Consider the following 25,270-nt stretch of genomic DNA (forward strand, 5'->3'; position numbering starts at 1 on the left):
TTTCAGATGTATGGAAATGCCTGGGTGCCCAGGCAAAAGTTTGCTGCAGGGCAGGGCTCTCATAGAGAACCTCTTCTAGGGTAGTGTGGAAGGGAAATGTGGGGTTGGTGCCCCCACACACAGAGTCCCTACTGGGGCACTGCCTAGTGAAGCTGTGAGGAGAGTGTCACTGTCCTCCAGACCCAGAATGGTAGATCCACCAACAGCTTTCACTGTGCACCCTGCAAAAGCTGCAGACACTCAATGCAAGCCTGTGAAAGCAGCCAAGAGGGAGGCTGTACCTTGCAAAGCCACAGGGGTGCAGCTGTCCAAGACTGTGGGAACCCATCTATTGTGGGTGACCTGGATGTGAGACCTAGAGTCAAAGGAGATCATTTAGGAGCTTTAAAATTTGACTGCCCTGCTGGGTTTCAGACTTACATGGGGCCTGTTACCCCTTTGGTTTGGCCAATTTCTGCCATTTAGTATGACTGCATTTCTAAAATACGTGTACTCCCATTATATCTAGGAAGTAACTAGCTTGCTTTTGATTTTACAGGCTCATAGGAGGAAGGGACTTGCCTTGTTTCAGATGAGACTTTGGACTGTGGACTTTGGATTAATGCTGAAATGAGTTAAGACTTTGGGGGACTGTTGGGAAGGCATGATTGGTTTTGAAATGTGAGCACATGAGATTTGGAGGGGCCAAGGGTGGAATGATATGGTTTGGCTGTGTTCCCACCCAAATCTCAACTTGAATTGTATCTCCCAGAATTCCCACAGGTTGTGGGAGGACCTAGGGGAGGTACTTGAATCATGGGGGCCTGTCTTTCCCGTGCTATTCTCATGATAGTGAATAAGTGTCACAAGATCTGACAGGTTTATCAGGGGTTTCCACTTTCGCTTTTTCCTCAACTTCCTCTTGCTGCTGCCATGTAAGAAGTGCCTTTCGCTGGGTGCAGTGGCTCACACCTGTAATCCCAGCACTTTGGGAGGCCGAGGCAGGCGGATCACGAGGTCAGGAGATCGAGACCATCCTGGCTAACACGGTGAAACCCCATCTCTATAAAAATACAAAAAATTAGCCAGGCATGGTGGTGGGCGCCTGTAGTCCCAACTACTCGGGAGGCTGAGGCAGGAGAATGGCATGAACCCGAGAGACGGAGCTTGCAGTAAGCCGAGATTGCGCCACTGCACTCCAGCCTGGGAGACAGAGCAAGACTCCGTCTCAAAAAAATAAATAAATAAATAAATAAGAAGTGCCTTTCACCTCCTGCCATGATTCTGAGGCCTCCCCAGCCATGTGGAACTGTAAGTCAAATTAAACCTCGTTTTCTTCCCAGTTTCAGGTGTGTCTTTATCAGCAGCATGAAAACAGACTAATACAGGCCATATATTTTATTTGTATGTAGGTCTTATCTCCCCTAGTAAAATTTCAGCTTCCAGATAGCAGGATTTATTTCTCAATAGAGTGAAGTCAGAAGGTGTGCTTCCCTGACAATCTCTGGGGTTTCTCCAAGAAGCTTTCAAGAAAGCCCTGTGGCTACCCTGTGGGTTGGCCACAGTGGTCCCTGCTGCTAAGTCATAAGACTTTCCTTCCCAGCCGATACCAACCATTACATGTGTGGTCACCTTTGGAGACATTGGAGACCTTTCAACACAGTTCAGCAGAGAGGAAACTGAAAGAATGAGACATAGGACAGATAAGTTTTGATGGAAGAAGATGAAGATAAGGAAAAGGCCATAATCTCCCATGGGTGACTGGGATGAGAAATAAAATATGAAAGTGAAACTGCCTTTGTAAAAATTATAACAGAAAAATATGACAGTAAAAGAGATCTGACCTAACCAAGTCCATCTTGACCTTAACCTCCAAATTGTCCTTGGTCATTCCTGGGCATGGGCCAAGCTAATTTTGGGAGAAATTTAGTTTATTGTGTAACCTTAAAGCAAGGATAATAATAGCCCTCCCCCAAACTAAACTTTCTTTGTAAAACTAAAGTCTGCAAAGTTAAGATTACAAGACGGGCTTGAATTCTGCTAAGATGTATGTATAGTTAAATGATAACCTGCCATTGTTCCAGAGGTCAGATTTGTAACTTCCCCAATTACTCCTGTAAATGACATCAGTATTGTAGAACCTAAGATTTGCCTTTTGAAGTGTCTTTTCTGACTTTTGCATTTCTGACAACCTGATGAATCCACTTATGACTCAACTAGTCCTGTGGCCCCTCCGCAAAAGCAGACTCAGGGCAGGAGGACTATTTCTACACCCTATGAGTGCATCCCCAACCAATCAGCAGCACCCATTCTCTAGCCCCCCACCCACCAAACTATCTTTAAAAAATCCTAGCCTCCAAATTTTCAGGGAGGTTGGTTTGAGTCATAATAAAGCTCCAGTCTTCTGTTTAGCTGGCTCTACGTGTATTAAACTCTTTCTCTATGCAATTTCTATCCTAATAAATTGGCTCTGTCTGGGCAGCCAGCAAGATGAACCCATTGGGTGGTTACAAAAAGACCTCGGAAACCAGTCCAAAATTTATAATTTTGTCTAAGATAGGCCCTGTTTCTGTGGAAAGGGGATTGTGTGAGCCCATTGACTTTGTTTTTTGTGAGTTGTCTGATGAAACCTTTATTCAATCTCTACTCAACTCAGCAGGGGGGCCACAGTGGCAGTATTTGGCTCCAGGGTTTCCCATGTGGGCTGGAGCCCCAGGGCCCAGCTGGGTGGCCCACTGCTGGAAGGTGCCATGCCCATGGAGAAGAAGGACAATGACAACAAGCTCTTTGTTCCAGTGTCCATTCTGTTCACCACTCCCCTCTTGCTTCCACTGCTCAGGACTCAAATGTTCTCCACAGTTCCTTGCAGCTCTAAATCTTTTCAAAGTCATTAACAGACTTATTGTCAGCCTTTCTAGTCCTCTAGCATTTCCTAAATAAAGAGAGGACAATATGTCATCTTAGCCTCACAGCTGGGCCTAGATAAGCTGTTTGGGTGCCCAGCATTCTGTTACCCACTGGAATGGAAAGTGCAGCAATTGGCAGGGGGAGGTAGCCTTTCCCTCTCCACCTCCTGAGTAAGTGACTCTAAGATGTGTCCTGATCTCAAAATGTTGTGAAAATCAATTAAGGAGGCTCTGCAGGGATGTCTCATCACAGGGTGAGCTTATACGCGTCAGGTTTTACACCTTTAAGCATGGAAGGCCAACACCCTTTTTCAAACCACATCTGAGCTTCTGCTTGATCCTTAACCTGAGTTCAGTTCTGAAGGTACATGCAAACTTGGAGAGCAATTGTACTGTATAAGACAGACATACATGGCCCCTGGGAAATCTGCTTAATTCTGGAGCTGGATGCTAAGTAAACCCATCTAGTGAGAGCAGGGTCAAGGCCTCATTCGTCTCTGGACCCCAGTGCCCAGCCCTTTGTCTGCCACCTTGCAGCCACTCTGGCAATGTTTACTGTACTGAAATGAAACTGCATTTAGTCCATATTTGTGGAATTTGGATCAACTTTATCAGACTTTTTAATATCCCCAAGTAAGTCTCAGGCTCTAAAATAAATAAATAAACTAGCTTCATTAAACGACCCAGGGATTCTAATTCTTTGGCTTTGCTTTTCTTATTGCTCTCCACATCCCTCAAGCATTAAGGAGTGCAGAGCACAAAAGAGGAGAGATTGAAGGGAAAGTCCCTTCTGATTGTCAGGCTAGAGACTCATGTGCTTTTATGGAATAAGTATTTTGTACCAGGACTGGACAACATAGTATATTCCTCATGAGAGAAGATGAAAGGAATGACAATGTTGGCCAGAGCAGGAAAAAAAATACCAAAGGTTCGCTCTCCTTCTGGCTAGCTGTTCAGCTTCTTAAAGCAAAACAATCCTTCTCTCTGGGATACTTGTTAAATCTAGCCCTACTGTGGCTTTTTCCCCCAACAGTGTAAAGGAAGTTCCCTGATTATTATCCTTGTTTAGGCTCAGCTAACCCTATAAACAGGACCTGTTAGGTTGCTGCTATTGTTTTGAAGCTTCCTTGGCTTTGGAGATGGTCTACAACTTATTTGCTAATTGCAGAATCTAAAACTATTGGTGGGGTTTTCACTCACAATTCTCAATTGTTGGTACAAATAGGGCAACTTATGTCAAAAGATAAAATTATGACACATTTAGTTTAAAAATCTAAGTGAATTTTATTTGCTATTCTATAATTGGGCAACACTTCAATCTATAGAATAGAATGAGTGTTCTCCTGGGCATGACAGAATAGATTTTGTAAGTGGGAACAAGGAAACAATAATGTTTAAAAAGTTTTTTCAGAATGCATCACTGGAACAGAGGAAACAATAATTTTAAAAAGTAGATTGGTTAACACAAGCTTACTACAGTTCATTTCTTATAAGTGTTAAAGCAGAGGGGACTTGCTTATTATGCTGACTCAAGCAAACTCGGCTTTTTCTGGTTGCTGTGAATCTCCTGCTTTCAGGAAAACACTGGTCCATGTGGGGATGTACCTGTTTCAGTTAACATAAGCTTCAGACTCCATTTTGGTTTGGTCTGGTCTGCTGGAGCCTAGTGCAGGAGACTAGTCCAAAACAATGCCTTCCTATAAACTTTGTTTAACACCTAATTGAAAAGAAATTGAATTATCTAAACCTCCAAAAGATTCCAAATGGTTGCCACTTGACCTTACGATGTACAACATGGATGGGTCTTGAAAATATCCTGACATGAGACAATGTATCATATGATTCTATGTATATAAAATATCCAGAATAGGAAACTTTACAAAGACAGAAAATAGATAAGTGGTCGGGGGTTCAGGGGAGGAGAGAATGGAGACTGCTAATAGGTATAGGGTTTCTCTTTGGAGTTGTCTTAGTTTGGGCTGTGTATTAGTCCATTCTCACACTGCTATAAAGAACTGCCCAGCAGTAATTATAATTTATTAGGGAAGAAGTTCAATTGACTCACAGTTCCACAGGGCTGGAGAGGCCTTAGGACACTTACAATCATGGCGGAAAGGGAAGTGAACGCGTCCTTCTTCACATAGTGGCAATGCTGAGCAAAGGGGGAGAAGCCTCTTATAAAACCATCATATCTCATGAGAACTCACTCACTATCATGAGAACAGCATGGGGTAGCTTCCCCCATGATTCAATTACCTCCCACCCGGTCATTCCCCCGACACATGGGAATTATGGGAACTGCAATTCAAGATGAGATTTGGGTGAGGACACAACCAAACCATACTGGGCTGTGATATGGTTTAGATGCTGTGCCTAAATCTCATGTTGAATTGTAGTCCCCAGTGTTGGAGGTGGGGCCTGGTGGGAGGTGTTTGGATCATAAGGGTAGATCCCTCATGAATGGCTTGCGACCATCCCCTTGGTGCTAAGTGAGCTCTCTCTCTGAGTTCACATGAGATCTAGTCATTTAAAAATGTGTGCCACCTGCCCCCTGAACTCTCTCTTGCTTGCTCCTGCTTTTGTCATGTGATGTGCCTGTTCCCCCTTTGCCTTCTGTCATAACTGTAAGCTTCCTGGGGAAGCTTACAATTACCTGGAAGCCAGGTAGATGCCAGCACCATGCTTCCTGTAAAGCTTGCAGAACCATGAGCCAATTAAACCTCTTTTCTTTAAAAATTACCCAGTCTCAGGTACTTCTTTGTAGCAATGCAAGAATGGCCTAATATAGGCCTGCTATAACAAATTAACATATACTGGGTGCCTTAAACAACAAACATTTATTTCTCACAGTTCTAGAGGCTGGGAAGTCCAAGATCAAGGAGCTGGTGGATCTTGTGTCTGGTGAGAGCCCACCTGCTGGTTTGTAGATGCTGTCTTCTCATTGTATCCTCATCTATTAGAGAGCAGAGGGCTCTTCTGTCTCTTCCTTGTAAGAGCGCTAATCTCATTCATGAGGCCTCCACCCTTATGACTTAGGCACCTCCCAAAGGCACCTCCTAATACTATCACATTGGGGGTTGGGATTTCAACATATGAATTTTGGAGGAACACAAATGTTTAGTCTACAGCAGGGGTGATGGGAATGTTCTGGAATTATATAGGAGTGATGGTTATATGACATGATAAGTGGACAAAAAAATCAGTAAATCAAATTTTAAAATGGTGGATTTTGTTATGTGGATTATATCTCAACTTAAAACATTTAAAATTACTATTACCAGTACAACACATATTTATTGAATGTTTAGTAGCCTGTGAGGTGCCCTGCTGGGTCCAGGTTCTAGAATCTAGAGTAGTGGTTCTCAACTTTGGCTGCACATTAAAATCACATGGGAGTTTTTAAGAATCCTGATGCCCAGGCTACACCCAGACATTTAAATCAGAATCTCTGGGGTGGGATCCAGGCCACAGTGGTTTTTAAAGCTCCCCAGGAAATTCCAGGATGCAACCAAGGTTGAGCACCACCAGCCTAGAGCATCATGACTTCTTAACAGGTTGGGGTTACTTGAGAAGTGACTGCTCTTTTTCCCTGTCTACTTTTACCCAAGAACAGCTATCAGCAAAGACAACATGCCCTCAAGAACAGACTCCCCTTCCAAGTCAAAATGGCTCCTTAATTTCTCCTGTTTAACTGATACTTTCATTTTTGTGGGTGACTCAGAAATGTTCAGTAGTTTAGCTTTACAGTTTTTTTTCTCCTTTTGGATTAGGTTGATTCAACCGTGGGCAGAGATTCATTCATTCCACTTTGGAACAAAAATCAGATTCTGTCCAAATATGTTGGCATCTCTGCTCTGAAAAACCTGAATTTTATCATTTGTAAATTTCTGAGTGAAAAATTAAGATACAACATACATGTGAGGGCTTTTACACACGTCTGTGCTCTCTCTTCTGTATTGATCATCCAACTTTAGCAGTTCATTTAACTGTCTTTAATCTTGGCCTCCCAGCTTTGGTGTTCTAAATCCTCCATTGTTAGCAGCTCACCACATTGCTTTGCTGCCACATTGACTCTGTTTGATGAATCTATGTGGGATTGTGTCCAAAACCACAGCAGTCCTAATTAAATCTACCAACCAAAGTGGAACATGTTTTCATTCATCCCCAGAAGCTGGAGCCAATTTATGAAAAAGATGGAAATGGGCAAATAAATAGAAATGGAAGATTTTAAAGAGTCATAAAGAGTAGCAACAGCAAATGGGCACAGTGGTTCATGCCTGTAATCCCAACACTTTGGGAGGCCATGGTGGGTGGATCACCTGAGATCAGGAGTTCAAGACCAGCACGACCAACATGGTTAAACCCCATCTCTACTAAATACAAAACATTAGCCAGGCATGGTGGCATATGCCTTTAATCCCAGCTACTCAGGAGGCTGAGACAGGAGAATCACTTTAACCCAAGAACTGGAGGTTGCAGTGAGCCAAGATCACACCACTGCACTCCAGCCTGGGCAACACAGAGAGATGCCATCTCAAAAAAAAAAAAAAAAAAAAAGAAAGAAAGAAAGAAAGAAAAAGAAAAAAGTGGCAACAGCTACTTCAGGTTATAAAAGGGCCAAGCATGCAGAGTTCTAGCTAGTTAGTGACCCAACCTTGCTCCCTTGCTTGGAGGCAAAGGGGGTGGATACAGAGGATCGGTTTGGGTGCTGCTCACGGCAACTGCAAGGAGAGGAAACTCTAGAAGAAAACAGAAGAGACTGGCAGCCACAAGAAATGTCTGGCAAGTACGTAAGAACACAAAAAACTATAGAGGCCTGTGGAGTGGAAGAAATTCAGACAAGAAAGGGTGGGGAAGTAACAAGCATGTGTTTTTAGATCTGTCTTTTGATAGCAATGGAATCCAGCCATCTATCTGTAATTACAGTACAATGCACAAATCTTAAGAGTACAGTTCAATGAATTTTTACACAAATACACCTCTGAGGCCACCAGCCAAATCAAGATTTATCAATAGAACATTTCCATCTTCCCAGAAAATTATCTCATACCCTGTCCAGTTCAAATGCCCCCTCCCCTCACCTATAAGTAGCTCTTATTCTTATTTATCACCACGGGTTAACTTTGCCTGTTTTTGAAGTGCATATGAATGGAATAATACAGCATATACTCTTTTGCAGATGGCTCTTCTTGCATAACATGTTTTTGAGATCCATCTATATTGCTACATGTATCAATTGTTTTCTAAATGATTGCTATATAGTGTTGTATAAATATGTCATAAATTTATCCATTCTTCTGTTACTGGACAAACCCAGAAGGGTTGTTCTGAGTTTGCTGCTATTATGAATGAGCTGCTATGAACATTAGTGTCCATGCCTTCTTGTGGATGTACACATTCAACTTTTCTTGGGTATATAGCTAGATGTGGAATTGCCGAGTCATGGAGTGGGTACATATTTAACTTTAGTAGATATTGCTGAACAGTTTTCCCAAAGAAATTGTATCATTTTACACTTTCATCAACAATAAGAATTCTAGTGGTCATTTTTGAGATGAAAAGAAAGTCAATGGCTACCTTAACCTAGGCCAAGTCCTGGCAGCACGAAATTTGCAAGGACCTGTGAGATATGGAGCCAGTAATGCTTTGCAGCTGACTGATGAAAGACAAACAATAAAAACAGACGTGAGAGGGGAAGCCTGTAACTGTCTTACCCCCACCAGTGCCAGCAGGAAGGAAACCCTAAGCTATTTTTAGGCAGTTTCCTAGCATGGACATTAGCTAGTTAAAAGGGAAAGGGATCTGATGGAATGGGAGATGCTAAAATTGTTTTCAATTAACTTACTGAAAAACACAGGAGCATAGGCAAGGTAGGCAGCAATATTTCTCATATTTCATTGGACATCAGAATGTTTGGGGAGCTGGTTAAAAATATAGATTCCCAAGCCCTACCTGGAGAGGTTCTAATTTAATAATTCTAGTAGTAGGGAAAAAAATTTGTATTTTTAACTTTTTTTTTTTTTTTTGAGATAGAGTCTCACTCTGTCACCCAGGCTGGAGTGCAGTAGTGTGATCCATAGCTCACTGTAACCTTGAACTCCTGGGCTCAAGTGATCCTCCCACCTCAGCCTCCTAAGTAGCTGGGACTACAGGTGCATGCCACCATGCCTGGTTAATTAAAAAAAATTTTTTTGTAGAGACAGGGTCTTGCTGTGTTACCCAGGCTGATCTTAAACTCTTGGCCTCAAGAGATCCTCCCACCTGGGCCTCCCAAAGTGCTGGGATGACAGATGTGAGGCACTGCATCTGGACTACCCGACTCATCTTTAGATGGTTCTGGATGTCCTGGAAGAGGGTGTGGCCGCCAAACTGGTTTTGCAGTTTCAAGAGACACTGGGCACCCTAGTGCTTCTTCTCTGCCAATTTGTGGAAGAAGTAGGCCAGGTGCTGTGGCTCATGACTATAACCCCAGCACTTTGGGAGGGTGTGGCAGGAAGATCACTTGAGCCCGGGGGGTTTGAGAGCAGCCTGAGCAAGACTCACTCTCTACAAAAATAAAACAAAAAGTTATCCGGGTGTGGTGGTGCACACCTGTTGTCCGAGGTACTCGAGAGGCTGAGTCGGGAGGATCACTTAAGCCCAGGAGGTCAAAGCTGCAGTGAGCCATGATTGTACCACTGCCACTGCACTCCAGCTTGGGTGACTGAGGGAGACCTTGTCCCCCCCCAAAAAAAGTGACCCACGCCTTCCAGAGCCACATCATCAAGGCTGAAATAGAAGCCCAGAGAGAAGTAATTGTAGGAAGACCATAGATGGAGTTGATGGCTGCCTCCACATATGTGGAATAATTCTGATAAATCTGGGAGCTCATGGTTGGTTGGTCAGCAACAAGGAGCTAACCACAAAAATGGTGTGGCTGGTCCTAACACAGTCAGGTGGGAAGGGTTGCCAGAAAAACTCCAACTAGCCCGTGCACTACGGTGGAGCCTTGAGGAGTTCACACAGTTTGTAGCAGGGAAGAGTCTGGCCCCTCCTCTTCCTGTGTGGAACCTGGGATTCAAACTGGGAGGGGGGAAGCGCACCAAGAGGAACTCTGGCCTTTCAGAGAGTCCCTGTTCCCCCCTTTTTTCCTTTTCACCCAATAAAGCTCTGCTTTACTCACCCTTCAAACCGTCTTCGAACCTAAACTTTCGTGGCTGTGGGACAAGGACTCCCATCTTTAGCTGAACTACGGAAAAGTCCTGCAACAGCCCCAGAAGCAGGAGATGGTGGAGAAGGTGATTCTGGAGGTTGCAGGTGGAGAGGAGATGGGAGGGCAGTCAGAGGCTGGAAGAGAGGGAGTCCCGGGTCTGTTTTATCCACACATGGTTGAAACTAGAGACAGATCCACAGACCAACAAACGCGCTAACAAGTGTCCTTTTAAACACATGAAAATTGAGGGAAAGTTTCCACCATCCACTTTGTCCCCTGGAGTTCTTAGTCCCACTCACAGGTTAAAAAGCGAGATGCAGGCCGGGCATGGTGGCTCATGCCTGTAATCCCAGCACTTTGGGAGGCTGACGCGGGCAGATCAGCTGAGGTCGGGAGTTCAAGACCAGCCTGGCCAGCATGGTGAAACCCCATCTCTACTAAAAAATACAAAAATTAGCCTGCGTGGTGGTGGGCGCCTGTAATCCCAGCTACCCGGGAAGCTCAGGCAGGAGAATCACTTGAACCCAGGAGGCGAAGGTTGCTGTGAGCCAAGATCTCACCATTGCACTCCAGCCTGGACAACAAGAGTGAAACTCCATCTCAAAAAAAAAAAAAAAAAAAAAAAAAAGTGAGATGCCGTGTTTGTCCTACCTTCCTTTTTGCCAAAAAGGTCAATCACAATACATAATTCTCAGCCCTTCTTTTTAAGGGATTTATTGTCAATGAGAAAAATAAAATCACAAGCCTCCAAAATGACTGAACGGACTATTTCTTGGCCAACGGGACTCCAGTGAAGCCTTGGAAGCTGCATTCTAGGCCAAGACTGAATGGGGAGGTCGGACAGGCCTCCTTAGAGCACAGATTGGTTCTGTCCAGTCTATGGAGAATGCGCAGTGAGGATTTCTATGATCTTTCCTCCACCTTTTGACTTCAGAGGGTTGAAAACTCCATTCTTGGGCCTGGTGCGGTGGCTCACACCTGTAATCCCAGCACTTTGGGAGCTCCAGGCGGGTGAATGGCTTGAGGTCAGGAGTTCAAGACCAGCCTGGCCAACATGGCGAAACCCCATCTCTACTAAAAATACAAAAAGTGGCCAGGCATGGTGGTGCATGCCTGTAATCTCTGCTACTCGGGAGGCTGAGGCAGAATAATCGCTTGAACCTGGGAGGCGGAGGTTGCAGTGAACTGAGATTGCGCCATTGCAATATAGCCAGGGTGACAAAACCAGACTCCGTCTCAAACAAATAAACAAACACCCCATTCTTGTATCAATGCTAACACCACCATTTTGGGAATGTGGGTCCCATGGAGAGGCATGAAGCTCAGTTGCACATGCGCATGTTCCTCCTTTCATAAATATTCATCACTCCTCCTATACCTCATTGAATATATATATTTGGCCACCCTGCTGAGCATAAATTTCAGTCTTATTCTTTCCACCGTTGAAGTGTCTGTTTCCGGGCCCTGGCTGGATGCTATGCCTCCCGGCTCATAAGAATGGCCACCCTGCAGGATGCAAACTTTTAAGAGAAATAAAACTCTCCTTTCTGAATTATGAACTTCACCATTCTTCTATTGACATTTGTTTCTATGTTGAGCTATGAAGTGATATCAAAAAATTACTAATATAGTGTAGGGGAAAAAACACAATTTCTTTTTTTTGTTTGTTTGTTTTTTCTCCATTTTTAGGTTCTTAGTTGAGACACTCTCCTGAAAACAAAAATCAGATTAAAAAGAGGAATACAAGCAGAAGCTCATTAGTGGATGCTGCACCCACCATGCAAGACAGGCCTCAGTTTAAAAGTATTTCTCAAGCCAGCTTGGAGCCTAGATTAAATAGCATATTAACAAAGAGCCATAAATCCTACACAGTGACAAGACAAAGGAAAGAGCGGCTCCAGTCTTTTAAAAGACAACACAATGTGGGAAGATCGTAAAATCTGTTCCCTGAGTCTTCTGCTGCCCGCTGATGCCCTCTTTGGACCCATAAGCAAGTGCTGTCCCCAGTAAGGAAGGAAGGGGTTGCCACCAGGCAAATGGAGGCTGGGGCAGAGCGTTCCTCTGTGTTTTCAGTGTCCTCAACACTTTGTTTCAGTGTCTTTGACTCCTCAAAATTTGGGGAAGAAATATTTTAGGTTTTTTCAATGGCATTACAAAGTTCAAGCTATTTTGACATTTAGTAGGTACTCAATACATGTTGGCAGAATTACGTTTATTTCAGTTTTTAAAAGTGTCTTAAGTGCCTATTATGTTACAGACACTGTGCTAGGTCAAGAAACAGCATGGTGAACAAGACAGAGGAGATTTGTACTTTCAATAAGTTTTTATTCTAATGAGGAACTGTATTCATTAGAGTTGGACAACGACCATAACAAAAACACAAATACTCAATTCTCAGTGGCTTAGCACAATAAAAGATGCATTCTTCACCAATGTCATCTTAGAATAGCGTGGATTGCTGAGAAGACAGGTATTGTTCCACGCAGTCGTTCATGATCCCAGCCTCCTTCCACATTTTTTTATGTCCACAAAGTCTTCTCCATTAAGCCAGCAAATTAAGAGAGAGAAACCCAGGAGACTGCACGGGTAGTTTTTATGGCCAAGCTTGGAAGTGGTATACACTACTTTACTCACATTCCATTGACAGACTGAGTCACACGGCCACACCTAACTGCAAAGGGGATTGAGAAAGGTAGCACAGAAGAAAAGGAAACAGGATTTGGTGAACAGCCTGTACTGCAGGAGAGAATAAGTGGATATAATCCAGTGTAGTAACTGCTGTAACGTGGGGAGGTAGAGTGCATGATAACACAGAGGAAGGATACCCAACCCAGATGGGGTTTAGGCAGGGGGAATATCTACGCTAACTGATGTCTAAACCGGAGCAGGAAAAAAAATGTTCATTTCTCTCTAGAATAGTGTAACTTGTTCGCTAATGAGATACCCCTTGCATAAACAATTTGTTTAAATCCCAAAACATTTTTTTTTTTTACAAAGTAACCATTAGAAAACAATAAGCCCTTTTAATGGGTTGCTCTGGTTCCCTGCTTTAAGAAATAGCATAATATGGCACACACTATTGACTGCCCAATAGCCATTCCTTCCTTCTTCCTTGATAAGAAAATGCCAGTTTTCTTCAGCCATTAAGCAACAACGTGTTCTAGAAAAATGAGCTCTAGGAAATCGTCTGAGCCAACCATGGTAATCCAATTCACCTTTCATTCAACAAAAATGTAATAAGCTCCTGCTACGTGCCAGTCTGTTCCAAGTGCTGATTGTGTTCACCAATTATAGGCATGGAGTGGGCATGTGGTCCAACTCCAGAAGGGAAGACTCCTAAGGAGCTTCTGGGAAAAGGCTTTTCCTCTGTGATAAAAATAAAATGAGAGGTGCCTGATAATTTAAGCCAGGACCTTTCCTGTGTTTGGATGATGTCATGTGGAATGCGATGCTTCGAACTGGAGCAATCATCTTGGGACCATGAGGAGAAAGAGAAGAAAATTCCAGAAGGGATGACAGAGCTCTGGCCTACTTGGGTTGTTGGATTAACGGAACCTGGAATGGCCTACAGAAAAACAGAAAACCTGATATGCCACTTTCACTTGACTATTCAGTCACTTGTAGCAAAAAGCATCCTAACAAGTACGCATGATTTTGGATCATCCTAACAAGTATGCATGATTTTGGATTTTGTTTTCATTGCTTGTTGTGAATTAGAATGGGTGAAGTTTTCTTTCTTCTTTTCTCTATTTGAGATGGGGTCTCACTTGGTCACCCCGGTCAGAGTACAATGGCATGAGCTCGACTCACTGCAACATCTGCCTCCTGGGCTCAAGTGATCCTCCCACCTCAGCCTCCCCAGCAGCTGGGACTGTGTCTGGAATTCGTGGGTTCTTGGTCTCACTGACTTCAAGAATGAAGCCGCGGACCCTTGCGGTGAGTGTTACAGTTCTTAAAGACGGTGTGTAGGAAGTTTGTTCCTTCAAATGTTCAGATGTGTCTGGAGTGCCTTCCTTCCGGTGGGTTTGTGATCACACTATGAGGAATGAAGCTACTGACCTTCTTGAGAAGTGTTACAGTTCATAAAAGCAGCATGGATCCAACAACTGACCATCAGCAGAATTCACTGCAAAGACCGAAAGAACAACCCTTCCACAGCACACAAAAGGACTTAACTGAGTTGCTGCTGGCTAGTTGCCGCAGCCTGCTTTTATTCCCTTTCCTGACCCCACCCACATCCTACTGATTGGTTCATTTTACAGAGAGCTGATTGGTCTATTTTACAGAGCGCTGATTGGTCCGCTTTACAGAGAGCTGATTGGACCACTTTGACAGAGTGCTGACTGGTGCCTTTACAATCCTTGAGCTAGACACAGAGTACTAGACAGACAAGTTCTCCAAGTCTCCACTAGGTTAGCTAGATAATAACCAATCAGAGTACTGATTGGTGTATTTACAAACCTTGAGCTAGACACAGAGTACTGATTGGTGTATTTACAAACCCTGAGTTAGACACAGAGTGCTGATTGGTGTATTTACGATTCTCTAGCTAGACATAAAAGTTCTCCAAGTCCCCCTCAGACTCAGGAGCTCAGCCGGCTTCACCCAGTGGACCCCGCCCTGGGGCTCCCGGCGGAGCTGCCCAGCAGTCCTGAGCTGTGCACCTGCACTCCTCAGCCCCTAAGCGGTCGATGGGACCGGGTGCCACGGAGCAATAGGCTGCGCCCGTAGGGGAGGCTCAGGCCGCGCGGGACCCCACTGCAGGGGGGAGCTCAGACATGGCGGGCTGCAGGTCCCAAACCCTGCTCCGCGGGGAGGCAGCTAAACCTGGCGAGAATTTGAGAGCAGTGCCGGCGGGCCAGCGCTGCTGGGGGACCCGGCACAACCTCCGCAGCTGCTGGCTTGGGTGCTAAGTCCCTCACTGCCCTGGGCCACCAGGGGCTGGCCCGCCGCTCCGTGTGCTGGGTCCGCGGAGCCGCGCCCCTGCTCTCCGGAACTCGCGCTGGCCTGGATGCCCGCAGCGCCGGTTTCCGCCCGCGCCTCTCCCTCCACACCTCCCCGCAAGTAGAGGGAGGCAGCTCCGGCCTCAGCCAGCCCAGAGAGGAGCTCCCACGGTGCCCTGGCGGGCTGAAGGTCTCCTCAAGCACTGCCAGAGTGGATGCCGAGGCCGAGGAGGTGCTGAGAGTGAGGGCTGCTAGCACAGTCACCTCTCAGGACCACAGGTGTGCACCACCACACCCAGCTAATTGTTTTTTTTTTTTTCTTTTGCATTTTTTGCAGAGATGGGGTTTCTCCGTGTTTCCCAAGCTGGTCTCCAACTCCTGAGCTCTGGAGATCCACCTGCCTCAGCCTCCCAAAGTGCTGGGATTATATGCATGAGCCACCATGCCCAGCCTTGGTAAATATTTCAATAAATGGATGAAGAATCTGACTTCTTCATTTTCTTCCTAGCTGTGTTGTTGATCCTACAGGAATGTCTGTCCTAGGCATCTTTGTGATAAACAATCATATTCCATTATCTTGTTGGCTGCCCCTTTGGCCACTTCAGATTCCCTGTTGGGAGCTGGTGTGTTTGGAGCAAAATCACACTCTCTCTTCTGGATGAGGTTATCCTCCTCTAGGTCCCCTACCTGTGGCCCCTCAGGGAGGACTTCCAAATGAGGCTTTTTGTCTGTTTGCTTTTAATGTAGAAGAGGCGTCTCTTCATTTGAAGAGTTATCTTTCTTTCTGTGAACCTCATAAGCATCCCTCTCTCTTCTCTCTCCTCCTCTTTCTTTCATTCTTTTCTTTTCTTTTCTTTTCCATGCAATGAGTTGGGCTGTGAGCTACACTTTGTGGTCAGTGAGGAGGTTTTTGGAAGCCTCCCTGAACCTTGTGTCCCCTCTCAAGTCTCATCTTGAATTGTAATCCCCAGGTGTTGAGGGAGGAACCAGGTGGGAGGTGATTGGATCATGGAAGTGGTTTCCCCCATGCTGTTCTCATGATAGTGAGTGAGGTCTCATGAGATCTGATGGTTTGGTAAGGCAGTTGTCCCTGCTCTTGCTAGCTCTCTCTTATCTGCCCCAGATAAAAAAAGGTCTTCGCTTCCCCTTTGCCTTCCGCCATGATTGTAAGTTTCCTGAGGCGGCCTCAGTCATATGGAATTGTGAGTCAATTAAACTTGTTTTCTTTATAAATTACCCAGTCTCAGGTAGTACCTTTGTAGCGGTGTGAGAATGGACTAATACACTTGTTCAAAACAGAAACCTGACAAACTGCATGCCGTAATTTAGAACTTTCTGCCTGAACTCAGTGGAAGCCCAGCTGAGGAATTAAGTTGGTATGTCAATGATACTTTATTTTGGAATAAGCTTTAATTTTGGAATAAGGAGGTCAAATAGCTTTTTACTGGAATGATTTGGCCTAGATTCACAAATATTTTAGATGCCACTCCTCACTATGTCGATGATGACAACAAAGGGGATATCTTTTCTATGCACTGTGAGACTTGGGTGCTAGTGCATGTTCACTCTGCTTATAATCTAAAAGATCATCATTTAGGACTTACATGTCTTTCCATTTCTTATGTCATTGGCTGTTTTTACTGGTAGCTATCATTTGTGGAAGAAGGATTGGATTAGTCAGGATATTGACAGAAGATAGATGGCAGAGGTAATTGAAGGCAGTTTAATGAAGGAACTCTACAAAGATATGAAGAATATTAAGGGAAATCAAAAAGGGATAGTGAAGCATTGGGACTAACAATAGTTAACACCTCTAGGCTTGGGTCAAAGGGAGGGTCAAGGGGAGGAAGATGTTACCAAAAGCTGGAGAGACCTGTATCTGTGTAGAGAGCCCTCCTGATAGAAGCCGTTGTCTTGGGAAGAAGAACATAGTCACTGTCAAACTGCAACTCTAGAAGCCCAGAGCTGCTGCAGATTTGAGGGAGTTGGAAATAAACCACTGCTTTGAAGACACTAAGACTGGAGGTTGTTAGTGCAGCTAAACCTGGTATTTCCTGAATACAGAGACTCAGGCTCTTTCTGCATGGCTGTCCTCCAACCCTAAGGTGGTGTTGGCACCCATGTGGCTTCGATGGTAAGATGGCTCATTACTATGCTTGCATTCTAGGAAGTGGGAAGGAGAAACAAGAGAGCATACTTACTCCTTTTAGAGGCATGATCCTGAAGTGGCACATATTACTTCCTTGGCCACATGTAATGTTCTAGTTATCTATTGCTGCATAAGGAATTATCCCAAAGTTTAGCAGATTAAAACAACAAACATTTATGATATCAAATAATTTCAAGAGCAGCTTAGCTGAGTGGTTGTGGCTAAAGGACTGCAGTTATCTGAAGGCTCAACAGGGGCTGGAGGATGTACTTCTAAGCTTACTTACATGGTTGTTGGCAGAGCTCACCTCCTCACTGGCTGTTGTCAGGAGTCCTCTGTTCTTTGCCACATGAGCTTCTCAACATGTAGGGGTGCTCAACATGGCAGCTGGCTTCTCCCAGAGCAAGTAATCCCAGGGGGAAGAGAGAGAGAGAGAGAGAGAGAGAGAGAGAGAGAGAGAGAGAGAGAGAAGCTTAGTGTCCTTTAGAACCTAATCTCAGAAGTGACCTAGAATTATTTCTGCTTAATTGTGTTAGTCACACAGACCAACTCTGTGGCACAGTGTGGGCAGGGACTATGCAAAGGTGTGAATACCAGGAGGCAGAGATTGTTGGAGGCATCTTGGGGACTAGCTAAAAACCTAACTATAAAATAGGCGAGAAAACTTAGCCTTTAGACAGGCATCCATTTCCCAGATAAAACTACCGAAAGAAGGGAAGAAGGGTTAGGGGACAACCAGAATTCTCTCCCTGAACCTGCCCTTCTAGCTACATAAATACACATGTGTGGTCTCCTTTTCATACATGAATACATGAAATGAAACTATGCCTCTGGATTACAGTTCCTATGCCCCCGAGGATTCTTCCTCTTAGGGTCACTATCCCAGGACACTTGCCTTCTTCACTCCCAGAGAATGCCAAGTTTCTATATAAAGAGTGGTTGTTTTTTTTTTTTTTGTTTTGTTTTTTGTTTTTTTAAACAGGAGTGGGAAGAGGGACCTTCTATCTGGAAGAAGAAAGAAAGAAGAAAGAAACGCCTTCTGCATTACTAATCTGGAACGCTAGGGATGATTCATATGAACCATGAGTCAGTTTGTCATTGCATTTAGTAGTTGGATGAATTACATAAGTTGAGATTCAAATCAGTGTTTCTTATGTTTTTCTAAGTTTAGTTGGCAGACTCTTCTAAGAAGCCACACTGAAATTTGTTTACAGGAGTGCATTCCTCATGCAGCAGTACTCGCTATCTGTAATGATACAGTTGTCTTGGTGAAGGTAAAGGAGAGGGTCTCTAGGAACCTTTGCTCTTCTGTTTCTATAATTGTTTCTATAGAGCTCACCAGGCTCATAATGCCAGACTTCATAAAACCAAAAAATCTTATCTCCTGCCTCGCCAATATAAGCAGTGGCTGATGTCCCAGATTCTTGCCTGACTTGTATCCTCTTCACTATGTCTTAGCACGTCCATCATGGGAAAAGAATGTGAAGTTTCAAATTATTTGTATTATTACCACTATTGTTGCTAGTCACTCTGGCATTGAGTTGAGACAAGGATACATTTGAACAGTTGATATGAGGTTTTTAAAGGACTTTTCAGTGGACAATAGAAGATATGGAACAAGGTTTACACATGAGGGCAAGAGTTGAGAGAGAGTAGCAAAAAGTCTCCAAGAAGGTAACTGGCCAGGTGCAGTGGCTCACACCTGTAATCCCAACACCTTGGGAGATGAGGCAGGAGGATTGCTTGAGTCCAGAAGTTTGTGGCCAGCTTGGGTAACATAAAGAAAATCCATGTCAAGAAAAAAAAGTAGCCATGTGTGGTGGCAGGTGCCTGTGGTACCAGCTACTCTGAAGACTAAGGCAGGAGGATCCCTTGAGCCAGGGAGATCAAGGCTGCAGTGAGCTATGATTGCACCACCATATTCTATGTAGCCTGGGTGACAAAACAAGATTCTGTCTCTATTTGTTTTTTAATTTTAAATTTTGAAATAGAGATGAGGTCTCACTGTTGTCCAGGCTGGTCTCAAACTCCTGGGCTGAAGTGATATGCCCACCCTCAGCCTCCCAAAGTTCTGGGATTACAGGCGTGAACCACCATGCCCAGCTGAGACCTTGTCTCTTAAAAGAAAAAAAAAAAGAGGGTAACATATCTGCCGTACATTTGTATATAGTTTTAAAAATTATGTAACCCCTTGAAGTCCATATATTATCCACTTGTCAGGGGTTCTTTTTTCTTTTAGTATGTAAAAATAATTTTTCTCAAGTTCCCATTGGCTGGGAAAAATCTAGTGCTACTTCTGGTTACCTCTTACTATGAATCTCTAGTTCCCCGATATTCTTAATTACCCTAGGGGCTGAGATTCCTCACTCCATGCACTTCTCTCTTCATTTGCTCTACCATTAGGACTCTTTTTTTTTTTTTTTTTTTTTTATTACAAATGACAGATACACCGAGAAAGGGATTCACTAGTTCACAGAGCCAGGAAGGCTGGGGTAGCCCAGGGAAGAGTGGGAACCAAGGCCTCAAGACTTTCTCATTCCCATCTGCCCGGCTTCCTTCCCTCCCTTTACAGAACGGCTTTCTCCATGAGGCTGAGTCGAAGGCTACCTGCAACGCCAGCCCTCCACTTTCACAACTCTCCATGAAGGGTGACAACATAGAACCATCCCTCTAAGTCCAATTGCAACAATTCTGGCAAAGGACTTTGGCCCAGCCTAGGCAACATAGTGGGATCCCGTCTCAAGAAAAAAAAAATGAGCCAGGTATGGTGGTGCATGCCTATAGCCCAAGCAACTACAGAAGTAAAGGCAGTAGGATTCCTTGAACCTGGGAGGTCAAGAGCCCATACTTGGTTCAGTTCATGTATGCCAAGGAATATGACACTGTCATTGGCCAGCCTGGGTCTAACTGTCATGGGGGAGGAATCTGGGGCACTGTGATTAATGACTACCAGGACCACATGAAGTAGAAGTAATTCCCCAAATGTAAAGGTGCTATTACCAGAAAAGAGGCAGACAGAAGCAAGCACTTTCACTGTTTACTGCCTGCTGCAAGCTTGGCTCAAACAGGTCCTTCCCCACTCCCTAAAGCGTCACCAGTATAAGGCCATTTTGTGAGACAGAGCTGTCAGGAAGGTTGAGGACAGCAAAAAACAGTTACAGCACAGCAACAACAAGCACAGCACTGTATAGATAGTCATTGAAAACAGAACATTTGATATTTCAAAGTTCCTAAGCCCAGTCCACCAGCCTCTCACTGGTGCTCTTCTGGGTCAGCTGACATTGTGCCTGCCCTCCCTTACCAAATCGTTCTCCTCCACCTCTCCTTTCTCCAAGTGCCCAAGGATCCTAAACGTCATCTTACCTGAATCTCCATGGGACAAATGCTATTTTATTGTGCACAGCCACTGAGTTCTTTTTTCCTCTTCTTCTAGACCTGTATTTCACAGCCCCCAAAACTATTAAGATGTTTTCCTAGGCTGGGCGTGGTGGCTCATGCCTATAATCCCAGCACTTTGGGAGGCTGAGATGGACAGGTCACCTGAGGTCAGAAGCTCAAGATCAGCCTGGCCAACACTGTGAAACCCCTTCTCTACTAAAAATACAAAAATTAGCTGGGTGTGGTGGCATGCGCCTATAATCCCAGCTACTGGGGAGGCTGAGGCAGGAGAATTGCATAAACCCGAGAGGTGGAGGTTGCAGTGAGCCGAGATTGAGCCATTACACTCCAGTCTGGGCAACAAGAGCAAAACTTCATCTCAAAAAAAAAAAAAGGATGTTTTCCTGAACAAGACAACCAATTTTTTCCTTAGCAAGCATCCTTCCATCCTCTCAGAACAATAGTTCAGTCTGCTGCTAGCTTCTGAATTAAGTTTCTTCTCCCTGTTGCATGTGTATTTATGCATAGAAAACATGACTTCCCCCAATACAATATAGCATAATATTAAGATTAGTAAGATGTTACCTCTATGTAGTGGGATCATGGGTAATTTTTTACAGTGTTTTAAACATTTATTAATTTCATTAGGCAGGGGTTTCCCTCTCCCTAATTTTTGGAGCCCTATCATGTGTAATTTTTATGAGTTTTGTTGGTTTTATCATTTCTTTCTTTTCTTTTTTTGCTTATTTCTGTTTCTACAATGAACAAGTGAAAATGGTACAAGGCAAGAAAGGAGTAAAGAACAGAACCTGCTGCTTAAGTCCCTTTTATCAAGAAATGCAAAAGCCTTCCCCAAAGGCTTTTTGACCTCCAGCCTTCAGCCTGATCCTCATTGGATAGACTGTGTCACATGACCACACAGCCTCAAGGGAGAATGGAAAAGAGAGGATTTAGTGTTTCCAGCCCTTACAGTCTCATGAAAGAAACGTGACTACAGAGAAGGGGCTTGGGTATGATGATGGGTCCAGCTAACCAACAGTGTCTGCAACTGCACAGCTAGGATACAAGGTGGAGAGAGAGGGCACTGTGCAATTTTTCTCAGTCTAGGGTGGTCATTATTGTTTTGGTGTATGACCCTAGGTATCCAAAAGAGACTCCTGACAATAAAACTTAGAGCTCTGCGTTCTTGTGAAGGCTTATCTCAGGCATCAAAGTAAACCTTACCCTGTCTGTTAGTACTTGGTAGCAGTAGCAATTATTATGATTATTTACAAAGTACTTTTTAAAAATTTAGTAGAATATTGCTATCCCTGTTTCACAGTTGAAAAAGCAAACTCAAGGAGATTATACTGGTAACATATTTGCATTTAAAAGTACACTAAACCCTCATTCCCTCCCATCACATGCCATTCAAGGACTCTAGACTACTGGGCAGAGGAACTGATCCTTTTACCATAAATGGGGCTTCTGGGTCCAAGCTAAAGGTACACTCTCTGCCCAGCTGGTTTTGTCCTGGCTTGTTCTTTTTTTTCTTTTTTCTTTTTTTTTTTTTTTACAGGGTCTCAATCTGTCATCCAGGCTGGAGTGCAGCAGCATGATCTCAGCTCGCTGCAGCCTCTGCCTCCCAGGCTCAAGCAATCCTCCCACCTCAGCCTCACGTGTAGTTGGACTACAGGTGCATGCCACCACTCTCCACTAATTTTTGTATTTTTAATGGAGATGGGGTTTCACCATGTTGTCCAGGCTGGCCTTGAACTCCTGGGCTCAAGTGATCTGCTTGCCTCAGCCTCACATAGTGCTAGGATTACAAGCGTGAGCCACCACACCTGGCTGTTGCTCTGGATTGTTCTTGAATCATGTCTCTGGTGTGTTGGAAAGACTTCTGACCTGGATCTTAGACCTGGTTTAGTATTCCTCTCATTGCCTGACATGGACTAATCACCATACTCAGTCTGCTTTGTCCACAATTCAGTTCACCACTACTTAGGTTGCAGGAGAGGTTGCTAGATATGAGGCTGTTTTGCTCAGACCCTGGTGCACTATGTATTTGTTTTCAGAAGAAATGTTTTGAAGATACAGGAAGAGGAAGCTCGCCCAGGGATGTTTAATAGGATCTTGTAAACATCTGTATTCTAAATAAATAATTGTTAGTGTTTCCACTTTAGGGTTCTTAATTTTAGAGAACTGGAAAGACTGTTCCTGAACTGGAGGTAAGTTCAGAAGTATATACCAGTGTCACTCCAGGCTGGATTAGCAGATGTAGTTAGCAGCCTTTCCAATATCCATCTTTCCCTCTTCCTTACCAACAGAACCCTAATTTTGCTCAAGGCAGTACTATGCTTATTTACAAATGCCCCAATTCCCAGACTCCCTTGCAGCTAGGAGTGGCCATGTGACCCACTTTGACCAATGTGATGTAGGTGGAAGTTGCTTGGTGGGGGCTTCCAGGAAATCTTCTTAGAGAGGAAAGTCTTAGCTGGCATTTGCCCTATGCTTTCCCTCCCTCTTTCTTTTCATTTTGTTTGAAATGCAGATGCAGTGTACAGGTATCCATGAATACAAAAGCTGTGTACTAAAGATAGTAAAATGGGAAGATGGAATGACCCCAGCTCCTTGACAACATTAGGGAGCTACTCTAACAGCCCTGGATTACCTACCTGGTAATGTCTTATGTAAAAACAATCAAGAAAACAAAGAAACGGCTGGGTGTAGTGGCTCACACCTGTAATTCCAGCACTTTGAGAGGCTGAGGCGGGTGGATCACTTGAGGCCAGGAGTTTGAGACCAGCCTGGCCAACATGGCGAAAGCCCATCTGTACTAAAAATACAAAAATTAACTGGGTGTGGTGGTGCATACCTGTAAGCCCAGCTACTTAGCAGGCTAAGTCAGGAGAATCGCTTGAACCTGAGAGGCAGAGGTTGCAGTGAGCCAAGATCATACCACTGTACTCTAGCCTGGGCAACACAGTGAGACTCTGTCTCAAAAAAAAAAAAAGAAATAAAGAAAGAAAAGAAAAGAGAACAAAGAAACAAGCCTATTTGCTTAATCCATTGTAATCAAGTTACTCTTCCATGCAATCAAACAGAATCTTAACTGATAGACTGTTAAAATGGTGTCTTAGTCTGTTTGGCTGCTATAACAAAATATCTTAGACTGGGCAATTTGTAAACAACATACATTTACTGCTCGCAGTTCTGGAGGCTGGGAACTCCAAGATCAAGACACCAGCAGACCATGGTGAACCCTCAATCCGGTGAGGGTCCATTCCTCCCAGGTGCCTTCTATGTATCCTCACATGACAGAATGGCAAACAAGCTTGCTCAGGCCTCTTTTATAAGGCAGTAATCCCATTCATGAGGGTGGGGCCCTCATAACCTAGTCAGCTCCCAAAAGCCTCACCTCCTAATATCATCACCTTAGGGATTAAGTTTCAACATATGAATTTTGTCAGGGGTGGGGGATGGGGGTGGGCGGGGGGGACAGGACACATTCAGGCCATAGCAGACATCTAGTGTGCTATGATAGTAAATGGATGCGAATTGACTGTAGAGTTTGTTAGAACAGTGCTGCTCCAACTTCCATGTGCATATAAACCACTTGAGAGCCTTGTTAAAAATGAAGGTTCTGATTCACTGGGTCTGGAATGGGGTTTGAGATTCTGCATTTTTCACCAGCTTAAAGCTAATGCTGATGAGGCTGGTCTTGGACCACACTTTGAGTAGCAAGAATTTAGAAAATGGCAGCTCTTCTGGTCAGTCAGCCCATACCATATAGGAGCCACTTTGTTTCTCTTTGATATGTTTCTTATTTGGTTGAAAACCTGCAGAGAACTCACTCAGTGCATCTTCAACAAAAAGTTAAGGTTTTATTTAGAATATCATTTTAGAGACAAAAAGTAGTTCACTTTATTTAGCAAAATAAACTTAACCAATGCATTTAAATACAGTAAATTCAAGACCTTTGGTGGTTTTTTTTCTTAGATCCTTGCTTTTTTGCCAGTTGGAGTTTCTGTCTTCTAGCCTAACAGGCTTCTTTCCAAGTTAATGCAGCTATATTCCAAGGAAGTGTTTTATGAAATCTGAATACTCAAACACCCCTTCTGTATTTTAACTCAACCATCATTGTATTAGATGAAACATAAGGAAAGTGACTTAGGGAAGTAAGTGCAGAAGGAAATGTGTTCCCTTCTCTCTCATATTATCTTTTCAACAGAGGCCTGGATTGCTAAATGGATTATGAAAGCAAATTGTTACCAGGAGGTGATGGTCAAAAGCAAACTTAGATGGTTTTCACACCATCTGTCATCATGACTCAAAGGGAAATGCAAATCACACCATTTTTCCAGTGAAGCCACTGCTTTCCACAGAAGATACGTGTAGCTTCCTATTGTTATTTTCTTTTCTAACTATGTACATTTAGAAAAAAATACAACACTGTGTTAAATAGCAGGACAGCTAGCAACGGAACATACAACACTATGCTGAAAAACCACAACAGCTTGGTTAAGCAGAGGAGAGAAACAGCAGATGGCCTTCATGGAGTGAAGCTGTCAGTGCCTGCCATCTCCTTAGTCTGTGACGGATCTGCACTCTGAGGGCAGGCCTTCTGAGCGCCGCCACTTCGCCAGGCGCTGCTTAAACCATTTCTGGAAGAGAGAAATGAGCAAAAATATTTGTCACACACAGAAAAACTGAAATGCCTGTTCCCTTTCTAAAAGGTAGC

At 44.0% G+C, this 25,270-nt stretch overlaps 1 protein-coding gene across 10 annotated transcripts in view; it reads right to left on the bottom strand.

Moving 5' to 3' along the window:
* Positions 1-24,393: 24,393 nt before the first annotated feature.
* LOC105463559 (HOP homeobox) overlaps positions 24,394-25,270 on the bottom strand; it is a 34,718-nt gene continuing 33,841 nt past the window's right edge. For all 10 annotated transcript variants that reach the window (XM_011710740.3, XM_071093410.1, XM_071093411.1 and 7 more), the window contains one exon: positions 24,394-25,193. In XM_011710740.3, coding sequence (XP_011709042.1) covers positions 25,116-25,193 — 78 coding nt within the window. In that variant the 3' untranslated portion in view covers positions 24,394-25,115. The remainder of the gene's footprint in view (positions 25,194-25,270) is intronic.

Source organism: Macaca nemestrina, chromosome 3 (assembly GCF_043159975.1).
Source record: "Macaca nemestrina isolate mMacNem1 chromosome 3, mMacNem.hap1, whole genome shotgun sequence".
Classification (NCBI taxonomy): domain Eukaryota; kingdom Metazoa; phylum Chordata; class Mammalia; order Primates; family Cercopithecidae; genus Macaca; species Macaca nemestrina.